This window comes from Ceratotherium simum, chromosome 11 (assembly GCF_057802395.1).
Source record: "Ceratotherium simum simum isolate JZ-2026a chromosome 11, ASM5780239v1, whole genome shotgun sequence".
In the NCBI taxonomy this organism is placed as follows: Eukaryota; Metazoa; Chordata; class Mammalia; order Perissodactyla; family Rhinocerotidae; genus Ceratotherium; species Ceratotherium simum.
This window is the reverse complement of record NC_141910.1, coordinates 14,255,423-14,267,631: the sequence shown is the minus strand read 5'-3', so window position 1 is coordinate 14,267,631 and position 12,209 is coordinate 14,255,423. Positions and strand designations below refer to the sequence as shown.

The following is a 12,209-nucleotide window of genomic DNA, read 5'->3' as shown; positions in this document are numbered from 1 at the left end:
ATAGAAAAATTTAAGCTGCTTTAATAGAGACAGAAATAAATAGGAATTAGGTGATAGATTCAATAGGAAGAGGCATACTCTTTTATTATTAGTTAAATTTTTGGAGTTTTGGTTTCCACTGCTAAAACTTCATAAAAGGAGCTCCAAGAACAGAAATGTAATAGAAAATAGGAACTTAAGCATAAACAACAGTGCCCTCTGAGAGCTCACAAGTACTTGAGCATTCCCTCCCGGCTCAGATCCACCTTATTTTGGCTGTGCTTTCTAACTTACTCCCTTAGTTAACATTTTCTGTGAACACTAGTTGCTTTCCATAGGGACCAAAACCACAAACTAGAGAGAAAGACCACACTTTCTTCTCATGAATAGTGAGAAGGGAAAAATTCTTCCTTGGATGTGTTTCTCCAATGAAATTCAATTTCTGCTTTCCAAGAAAAGCCTATTGGCTCAGAAGTTTCTGAGAAGAAACAGGGAGGAAAAGTCCAACAGATACCACTCCACAAAACCCTAAAGCAAAATCCCAATCTTTCAGTCTTACATCAGCCAAGGGGTTAAGCCTGAATGTCTCAGTTGAATTGCTGAATCCACAGGTGGAAGGTCTTAAGTGTGGAAAGATACTCAGCTCCATTTGTGACCATGCTGAGAAAGCCTTTATGTGTAAGAGAACTCCCACCTCGGCCCCCAAATATTAAGTTGACACACGTTTCTGGGACGCGGCCTGAATCCTCAAACTTTGGCGGGTCTATAGAGACACAATTTTCTGTTTTCTGCTTAACAGGGCTTTCCAGAATTGTCATCAGATGACAGATTACCTACCCATCCACAAGGATTCAGGGGTAGCTCAGGCCATCCATTATGGGTTAAAAGCTGTTCCAGCATGAATCGAGTCACAGTGGTAAGGAGACTACCGATATAAGGGGTCCTACGGCTTTAAGAAATACCCTGGGCATCTAAAAGTTTTCAGAATGCAAACTATGTCAGCTCTGAAAACAAGAGGCACTGCATCATTATGGCAGGAGAAACAAAGCCAGCCCCTTTTTTAAAACAGACAAAAAAAAAGATTGTTTTAATAGGAGAGAAGCATCAGTCATTGATTCTTACTTCATTCACACTTTCTATCCAACCCCATCCATCTTCAGAGTGAAGAGATGACAGAGCCCAGTTAACTCTCTCCCTTTTTCGGCCCCCGACCATCCTGCTCCTCTATACTTAAACCACCAAGGCCTACCAACCCACCCATTTCAATCTGCAAGCAACAGCCCTATGGAACGACTCTTTCTATCTGATGGGCTTGTAAAGCTCAGGTATGCCTAAGAACCAGCTTTCATCACATTAAATAGGGTTCCCTGTTAGGTTAGCATGACTGGTCAGGGCCTTTACTAATCATCTTCTAAAACGACCACTTAGTCACTCGTGGCTGACCACATTCTACAAAGGAGGGGATGGGAAGACTTAGGCAACAGAAAAAAGTCAACAAACCAAACCAACAATCCAGAATATAAACTATTTCATTTTTCTTAAGTGCTGCTGCCCTCATTCTCTGCAAACAAAAGTTCTCCAGGCAGGCAGTCTCTGCATCACTGCACCTGCTTAGCATTGGTTTGCTGAGTTATCTTTTTGCTGTGTCTGCAGAAGCCAACTATAGCACAATGGGTCACATCACTTGAGGGTCACTTGAGTCTCTCTACTCTCTGGGTCCCTCCTCCCACCTCCTGCCTTCCCTTCTACCCACAAAACCTTTAACTCCACCATAGCTAAGGATCCCAGATAGCTAAATAAAAGAGGTGGCCTCAAACACAGGGAAAAACCCTTAGGTCTCCACTGTGAATCGCCAACGCCAATCCCCCACCCCTCCCCTTTTCCTTAAGACCTGATGGTCTCCAGTCACACATCTTAAAAGAAAAACAAAAAACAAAAACACAAAGACTTACTTGTCTCAAGTCGATGAAGGCCAACTGCAGCGTGTCCTCCTGGAACCCAGGCACCGGGCCGGATCTGGCAAACTCTGTGGGAAAGAAAGGAGGATAAAAAGCGCCTTTAACTAACCATGGACAGGGAGATTGGCAGACGGATGACAGGGAAGACAAGAGAGGCTGGGGGAGAGGAGGACCAAGCTTCTAAGGAGTCATGTCTCTCTCCCTTCAGCTTCTTTGTTTGCCCTTCAAAATTCGTGTCATCAAAACACCATTAATTCCAGCATCCTGACAGCAAGGAAACTGTACTAATTCGACCTGAAATTTATTCCCATGAGCCGCACTAGGCTTCAGAGTATTTGTTTTGTGAATGGACAAACAACTTGCAAAGGAGGAGGGAGTGGGGGAGAGAAAAAAGTTTTTCCTCTCAACACAATAAAATCTTCAGCTGTGAAACTCTTTTCAGTTCCGAAAGCTATTTATATTTTAGATCGCTGAAGGAATTTTCTAATTTCACGCCTGTCACCTCATTCCCCAAGCATTTATCAAAAAATATTCCCTGCCACATCATTAATTATTCCCTCACTGATTATTTGTATTATCTCATGAGTGCATTATTGCTAACACACACACACCCAGCAGCAGAGGCTGCCCCAATCTAGTGTTTGGCTCTTAAGCAAAGGAGTATTTGCAGATATGAAAAGGCCCATCTAAATAAATCTTACTGCAAAAACTTAGACAACCTTTGCACACGTCCATCCTTCTAGTGTAAACTTTGTTCTTGACTCCTACTTCTATTCCACTCTCGAAAATTCTTTTTTCTCTTTCCTCTATCCCAATTTAGTCTAGGTCAAAGAGACCACATGAATGCTATTTGCAATTTACAGTAGCGCCTTGGGTACATGCTCAGTTTATGACTCGGGCTTCTACATCGTTAACAAGAAGACAACTGCATAGGGCTATAGGGACAAATACTAGTCACAGTTAAGAATGTCAAGTTTTATTGTCCCTAAGCCCTGCTTATTATGAAATCAAAAGGTCTTATTTAAGCCCCCTACACACACACACACGCACACACACACACGCACACACACACAGAACAAATTCAAAAGTTGGACAGTTACTATGCCTTGAATTCTCTCTGTGAAGCCAAAGTGTGATGGACATTTAACATCAATCTATTCACCTCAAAACCAACTAAGTCTCTGCTCAACGTGAATGCGAAAAGGAATGTTTTGCTTTCAATTATATTTTTCTCCAGGAATGAATTTAAGAAATTATAGAAAGTTGGTATCACATTTTTCTTTTGAAATTAAATAAAATCCATCCAGATATCTGCATATATGTCTGGAAAACTACTCCCCCAAACTAGTAGCTAGATAGATTCAAATGATGATTTGTGAAGAATGATAGGAATTTCTGTTCTTTAAAAATATTTTCCATCTAGGGGCTTCTTAAACATAACAGGTTTTTATAAAATCCTTGCCCCACTTTAAAAAATAATGCTAACAAATTAAGTTGCAGGATTATGGAAATATTATGTGAAATGAAATTTAAAACAATTTATTAAACCAATTAAAATACAGCACCAATGTATTATACAACTGTATACAAAATATTCTTATTTTATACATTTCAAATAAAAATGACTCATAAATGGAAGGAGATAAACTATATAGCATGATTAGCAGCACTAAGTTTCTATTTGCTTTGAAAAGAAAATTCAAATGCCATTTATAAATTAATTCTATCATATGTAAAGGCCAAATAATTAAAGTTTTAAAAGAGTAAAATTCTAAAACTGTAAAAATACTTGATGAGGGCCGTGTTAATAGGAAGCTTGACATAATCCATCTTTCAAATCTTACAACAGCCATTATCTGTGATAACCTCGTATACAGCAGCCACTCAAGTCACATGTACAACTTTCCCATACTATGGTCCTATAGAAAGCAGTTCTTTGAATTATAGCCACAGCCACCCCTTTCACAGACTTGATTGTCAGGTGGCCAGCTTAAATAAACTTCCCATGCCAGAGGGTTTCATCTAAGGATGGCAGATTATCACTATTGCTCCTGCATGACTCAAGGCTATGCTGCATCATTTGAAGTACTGAAGTCCTCTCTGTCAGCAGGAACCCTACTTGAATCAAAATGCAGCAACTATTAAGGTGTTCTGCTGCCCTACACATGTTCAACTCAACAGAATTACCCTGTGATACATGGTTTGAAAGCTTTAGAGCTAGCCACACATTCTTCAATCTCCTTATTGGGCATGCTCCCTGGGGCTAACAGATGATGCTGATGAAACCACTCAGGAATTTGGATGTGATACATATTTAGTTCTCAGAGTCTCACTTTATAGACCTCATTTTTATGACACACTGAATCTTCCAGGTTCCCAGAAGACATGGTGGCCTTTTAGATTTGATTTTGCTTTTATAAATCAAGGAATCAAAGAATGATAATTGCATCAAGGTATGACAAAGTAAAGAGATTAATTTTCATGTATAGCTTTATGGAAATGTCTAATTACTGTACATTCAACTTCATATCTGTATTTTTTATCATTGTTTTATGTATATAATTCTTGTCTTCCCATGTAGATAGTAAACTCCTTAGGGATAAGGACCATATCACAGAACCTAAAAAGTTATTCAGAATAGTAGATGTTCAACACATACTCATATATTAAATAAGTTACAAAAATAGCAAGATTCATTAATCACACATAATCTTCACCGCCAATGAAAATCTCTGGATTGCAAAATGTAAGCCATCCTTACATGAGTATCAATAAGCAGGCTTTAGGAATTTATGAGCTCCCTAAAATTAGGTGCTCAATGATTGAGGGGATAGGCTTTGGGGTTATAAAAATCAGAGACTGAACCCCAGTTACTAGCTCTATGGGCATGAGCAAGTTACTAAATTTCCTTAAAGCTTCACTGTCTTTACCTCAAAAATGAGGGTAACAGTACATTCCTTATAGTGCTGCTATGAGGATTAAATGAAATACATGTAAAGCAGTTAGCAGAGCGCCTGGCATATCATAATTGATTATCATTACAATTAGTTTTTTGTGTGAATATGCATTCTCTGGGAAGAAGGTTCATAGTTTTCACTGAATTCTCAGAGAGTTGGTGACCAAACAAAGGTTAAGAAACAATGTTCTACATCCAGGACAAAACATTAGAAGCAATTCAGCTACCATTCAATGATGAGTCAGTGAGTTGGCATTGCAAATTTATTTATAGTCAAATATTTAAATGCTTCACTTCCATAATTAAAGGAAGCTGATATGACTAATTACTAGTATATTAGCTATAGCACAGTAATTTTCACTGGTATTATTTTAAAAATTCAATAAATGCACAAAATAGATCTCCTGTAATTTTGTGACTCAATATACCCTTAAAAACATGATTGTTCTCCTAGAATCAATTTTTTAGATATATGAAAAATGTTAATAGCATAAGAAAATGTGAATATTTAAAAAACTAAAATGAAAATTTATATATAGTCTGATTTCAACTATATAAAATCTGATATGCATAGAAAACACGACAGTAAGCACTCATTTCATCATGTTAACTGAGGCTGTTACAGAGAAGAAGATTACAAGAGGGTTTTATTCTTCTTTATATTTATGAACTTTTAAAATGAGTATAAACCATTTATAATCAGAGAAAAGGAAATAGAACACACATACACACACCCCAAAATTATTTAGTGGTGCTAATTTAGTAGTACTTTCTCTAGTGACAAGAGATATAACTTGTTCAAGACTTAGCAAACAGGCAACTCGGATTTGATTTGCACAACCAAATTCCCAGATGCTGCTTGACAGAAAGAGAAGAGGAACACTCACATGGGAGGGGGGCAAGAAGACCCCAGTCTGCTGTAACATGCTGATGCATACACAAATTGATTATATGTACACACAAGAAGCCTTTCTTTAGAGTCACGAGTAAAAGCCTTCCTTCTTTTGACATCATAAAAAGGAGTACACACATACAATAGTGGCCAAGTGGAACCAACGGATATATGAGACACAATGGACAAGTCCCTTTCTGGACTTCTCTCCGGATTCCAAGACCTGTAGTAGGTTTTCAGTCTCTAAGTCGCCTAAGCCAGCACCAAAGTTTCCAGAAGCTGGAGTTCTGTAGTGTGCCCTCTTTATCAGCAAGAATATCAAGGTGCTTGTTCCACTAACACAGAACCAAACCCTACCTTTGACCATCTCATGTTACCTGGGGACTGAGTCAAGGTTCCAGAGAGGCTGGCAGGAAATCTTCCTTTCGGAAAACTTGTTCAGGTTAGTAGAGGCCCTGACCAGCACCAACTCATCCTTCAGAGAACTCGGCTCTCCCCAGCAGCTCTTCCCTGCCCTTGTCCAATCATGAAATAGACTCTCAGAGTCAAAGCTGGTATCAGGACCTGACTCCAAGATCCAATTTGCAAATGTGAAAAATCTTTTAATGAAGGAAATATTTTCATTAAAAAAAAAATAAAAAGGAGGTGTACAAAGTTACAGTAAAGAAGGCATATTGTTAATTGAAGATACAAGCGGGGAAAGAAAATCACAAAAAAAACTTACTTTACTTACCAAATATTCAACATTCCCTTACATTCTCATACACACATCTATGAGGTGTGGAAACCATTTTTAAAAACAATATTAATTTCTCAAAAATATCCTATAGGTTTACACTTCTAATAATCTTCATATTATAACGAAATGAAATTATCAAAGGAGAAAAAGGAAGGATTCCACTAATTTCAAAATGCTTTTAGAGTTCTTGAAGGTTGATCTTAAAATTAACTGTCACTTAGAGGAGGAAAGAAAGAAAATTTAAAAATAAGCTTTGGCTTTAGAAAACAAAATATACATTTTCTAAAGAGTAATGAACCCTAATTAGAATAAAATGGGAGAGTCAGAGTTAGAAGGGGCTTTGAGAAGTCAAAATGACTGCTTTAGTCTATAATCTGTATATCTAGACAGGACGTTTGGGAGTTTATCAAAAGCAAGTTGTGGGAAACAGAATATAAAACTAATTCTTCGAATATTTGCAAATTGTCCATAGAACAAGAAGAATTTTCAATGGAAGATGAGCTACAAGGTAAAATTTATTTCAGAAAAGCAAAACTAGTACAATATCTGGCAAACAGGTAAAACAGCAACTGTTGGAGGAAAAGATAATTTGTTCAAATAAGAGGAAGCTGACAAGGCAGTAAACAAGATGGTTAACATTGTATACTATTGCTCCCAGTGAACTTCCAGGTCAGACAACGGACAATATAGCATTACCAGCCCTCACTGAATGGATTAGGAGTTTGGTTTTAGCCAAAATGCCAGGTGAGAAAGAAAACTCAGTACCCCAGAGCCCAAAGTATGTTGGGTACTTGTTTACATCTTAAGATCATGTCAGGTCATGTGGTTTTTGTGGGATTGAAAAAATAAGAGCTGCTGTTGCTGTATTAACATAATGGTTTCCTGGTATCTGGCTCCCTGGAGCAAGAGGTAAGGAGTGTGCTAGACTCTGGAGTGTGGCTCTGGGGAAGCTCAAGCGTTCTTGCATCACTGCACAGTGGTTCCACTAAGCTAATTACAGAGAAGGGTTGATGGACTCTACAGGGAATCCACTCAAGGCCTGCTGGTCAGAGAAAGGTGGGCCAGAACACAATGAAGTAAGTAATAAGGAGAGAGATATCAAGGAGACAGAAAATGGTGGGGGTGGGTGGGACGGAAAAGCGCCTTGGAGATTCAACTGACTATACTTGTATAAGTGTGCTTGTATGGACAGATGATCATAAAACATAGCTACCTTTAATTATCTAGGGTATAACTGGGTGATATAAATTATTCTTTGCTTTTACATATTTTAAATAAGTAACTCACTAGATCTCCCACTTCAAGAAGGGCAGAGGAAAGTACAGGCTAACTAACTTATTCTCAAAGCTTCTGTGAGAGAAATCTGATTAAAACTGATAATACAAAAGTCTAATAGCAAATGCCAAGCTAGCATTCCAAATAGGTTTATAAACTGTTTTTAAAGTTTGATTCTTCAAGTTCAATTCTCCAAGCTTCTTTTGCTCTAAAAGACAACTTAAAAGTAGGACAGCTACACATGGCTTTTTAATTAACAAGGAATTAATCCTCTATAAGCTAGGAAATGGCCACAAGCATAAAAGAACTTTCATGCTGCTGCTAAGTAAACAGGCCAATCAATCTCCATCTGGCTGTCCCTTACACTGTATCATTGAGAGGAAATGAGGGCCCAGGCACTCGCAGCGACTGGTGTCAATCACAGCACACATGCACCTGGAGAGAAAAGCTGTCTTATGAGGAATAAACCTAGAAAATTAGGGAAGCTGATTTCTATTTCTTGCCTACTATATAAGAAGAATCAGGAAACAGTTTAATGAAATTAGTTGGTTGAAGCTAGCAAAGCAGACTAGAAAACAATTCTGTTCAAGATTTAAAAGAAGGGGATGATATAAGTTCCTATGGTTTCATGGGGTCCAGGGGGCACTGGGTGCCTTCAGAGAAATAAAGTGCTGTTGTTTGTGTAAAGAAATAATATTCTAACGATGGATAAGAACACTTTAGTTGCATTCAATAAATTAAACAGAGTGACTTTTGCATTGTGTGAGTCCCTGCAGAGAAAGAAGGGTTAAGGAAAGTCAAGACTACAACAAGTGGCAGATCAATGTCATGCCACATAGCATTGGACTCTCCCTTAATATTCTACAGAAAAATAACAGCCAAAAAAATAGCAAAAGACGTCCTAGGACTTGAGTCTACAACCTAGAATCCTAAAGCTGAAAGGAGCATCTGTAACTACTGAGGACTTTTACAGATGAAAAAATTAAGGCCAAAACAGTTAAGTCAGTGAACCAGTTAGAATCTAATCCCTCTAAGTCTGTCCTTCTATTATTTCAATATGCAGCCCCCACCTAGAATGTCTAAAAACAAATATTCACTTTACGCGTTCCTTTATATACATATTAAATATTCTTTTCCATTTAGTTAGGGAACAATAAAATCATAAAAATATATAGATCTGTGTAAAGTCATAACTTGCCTCTGAAGTTCCCAACTGCTTCACAATTTTGCAAAATAAGGGCCAGTTTCATTAGAAATCTTTTAAAATATGGTGAAAAGAAGCCTCTTCCAATTAGAAATCAGCAGTGCTTTTATGTGTAATCTCTAGGAAAGCTGAGGACCTGCCATGAAAGGGGTGGGTTTCCTGAGAGATGAGAAAGACTGGTGTTCTGAAGCAGTAACTTTATATCCTTGATATTTTTACTATGCTTTTAAGGACTTAATTTTATCCACGTGTTTGTTTGGCACTGATTATTCTGTTGTATGAACATACACACAAAGCTATAGCTATCTGAAATTTTACATTGAAAAGGATTCTGTAGGGCATTTAATATCACAGTGAAAATCAATTCTCTAGAAAAGCACTGTCCAAATAGAAATGCGAGCCACATGTGTAATTTTAGAATTTCTAGTAGACTAAAAAAAAATAAGAAAAATTAATTTTAAATTAATAATAATATATCTTGTTTGACCCAATATATCTAAAATATTTTAATTTCAACATGAAATTAATATTTTAAAAATTATTCATGAGGTTTTTTCCAAAATCCAGTACATATTTTACACTTACAGCACATCTCATTTCTGACTAGCTGCATTTCAAATGCTCAAACAGCCACTTGTGGCTGGTAACTATAGCACTGGACAGCACAGCTTTAGGTGATGCTGACTGTAGTGAATGTAAATTAAAATGAAATGTGCAAAGAATGATTTCAGATTTTGAAATGACAAAGAAAGAGCACTCCCAAAATTCATAGCAATATGAATTCTATTTTTACATTGGCTATGAAATTAGAATTGGAGCAATATTCAATAAAATAAATTAGCAATAAAATAAGTCCGAGATATTAGGCAATGGCTTCTATTCAGCTCACATTTTAAAAATATGTCACCCTCTGAGAAAGCTATATAGTTTGTATATTCTTCACCATGCCTATCAGTAAATTTTTATATTGCCTCCCTAGTAATCCTTATGCTAGTATTCTTCTTTCTTCTCTTCATCCCATTTTCTCTTTCTTCTATGTATTTTTTCATATTTCTTATTTCAACTTATCCTGTTGAAAGTGGTCTCAAATCATTTCTGGAAAGCAGCAGGGTATAAATTTTTTTAAATGATGATAGTTGATCAGCATCTAAATTTCTGGACAAAGCTCTTTGCCTCTCAGTTTCTCCAGCCAATGATGACAGTAACAATCCTGATCTATAACTGCAAAGTGTTTTATAAGTGTACAATATAAAAGAAATGCTGACTCATTACAAGGAAAAGTATTGAGACTCACTATCAGGACTCTTGAACAGGGTGGAGGTATGTCACACTACACTATGAAAAATGCTGAAAGTCAGAGAAATGATTATGGTAGGTTCCACATGGATGTTTCCCAAGTTAAAAGAGCTAGATTTTTTAAAAAGTCAATATAATTCTTTCCAAACTGAAAGTAGACAGTTAATGTTTCTTTGGTATACATTTTATGGAACTTCTCACAATTTTCTAGGAAAACTGAGTCTCATGGTCTAAGTTGATATCCACAGAAAACGGACATATCATTAGATAAGGTAACTGGGATTCCAAATTTACTTATGTGACTTTGGGCAAATCATATAAGTCCTTAGTGCCAGACGGCTCTGCTGTAAAATGAAGGTAATAACACTTCACTTGCTTCAAGCTATGGCACTGAATCAAATATATTCTTGAAATCTGTGATATAATAAGGAATATATCTGGTCTTTGTCCCCAGCTCTTGGTATAGAGTTTCAAATACCCTTGAAAGTTCCTGAGCAATAGGAGTATCTTTTGTTATTCATAATGAGCTCCTTTTAACCATACCCAAGTTTACGCTAACAAAGTGACTCCCATGGGCCCTTAGATAGTTTTAAGGGAAGGGCTAGACAAGCCAGAAAAACCAAGCCTGTGATTAGAAGACTGGAACCTTCAGCCCCACCTCCAATCTCCAGGGAGGGGAAAGGAGCTGGAGATTGATTTCAATCATGTGGCCAACTATTTATTTGATCATGCCTATGTATTGAAATCCCACATAAAAAATCTGGATACTGAAGCTCAGTGGATCTTCCTGATTGGTGAACACAGTGATGTGCCGGGAGGTTGACATGCCTGGACTCCATGAGAAGACATGGAAACTCTGTCCTGCACCCCTCCTCCCCAGGATCCTGCCCCACGCATCTCTTCCATTTGGCTGTTCCTGAGTTATAGCCTTCATAATCAAACTATAATCATAAGTACAGTACTTTCAGTGAGTTCTGTTAGTTTTTCTAGTGAATTATTGAACCTAAGGGGAGTGTGAGGAGCCTTGAACCTGTAGTCAGCTCGGAAGAAGTGCGAGTGTCTTGAAGACACCAGAGACTTGTGGCTGACATCTGAAGAGGGGCAGTCTGGTGGAACTGACTCCTTAACTTGTGGAGTCTGCATTAACTCTGGGTAGTTAGTGTTAGAACCAGACTAAATTGTAGGACATTTAATTGGTGTCAGAGAACTGCTGTTGGAACACAAGGTCCAATCCAGATCAAGTGCAATATAACTTGAAATCGGATCTATTTTAATATCTAGGGTATAGCCACACATGTCCTACCATAATTAATATGAAAATGACTGGAATTAGATACAATAAAATAATATTATGCATTTTTTTGCCTACATGGCCACTTCTTCAATGAATCAAAAATTTAAAGATATTAAATAAAAACAAGTCTTCATTCTTAGAGACCATTTTCAAAATGGCAAAGTAAAAAGTTCTGTATATCTTGCCCAGAGAAAGTTAACATTTTCTATATTTTCTAGCTTTGCTTCTTTGCTTCATGGAATTGTTCTATTATTAGTGGGGAATTTTTTCCCCCAAAATGGAATTTTAATGTAAAGAATTAAACAATGATCCAACATCCATGTTAAATGTTTGCATTAGATCAATATCAACATAAATACTGGTCTGCCATTCTGGTTACACAGGCTAATGAATTTATTTTCAGAGATCAAGATCTAAACATAGGATCCATCTTACTAAAGAATATAAATTTGCCACTAAGAGCTCAGTTTGGGTGTATTTTCCCTTTCCTTTTTCCCCAAAACAAACAAATAAACAAAAGCAAAACAAGGAGAAGAAGAGAATCTCCGTCAGTGAAACCTGAGACCTTAAGCTAGTAGTTGCCTTCAGACCCAACAGGAGCACTAGAGGAAGTCTC

General features: G+C 37.3%; 1 protein-coding gene across 4 annotated transcripts in view; it reads right to left on the bottom strand.

The window, feature by feature from the left end:
* Positions 1-12,209, bottom strand: part of EXOC6B (exocyst complex component 6B) — a 596,645-nt gene that overhangs the window by 152,340 nt on the left and 432,096 nt on the right. For all 4 annotated transcript variants that reach the window (XM_004435543.3, XM_014791430.2, XM_087436582.1 and 1 more), the window contains one exon: positions 1,932-2,005. In XM_004435543.3, coding sequence (XP_004435600.1) covers positions 1,932-2,005 — 74 coding nt within the window. The remainder of the gene's footprint in view (positions 1-1,931; positions 2,006-12,209) is intronic.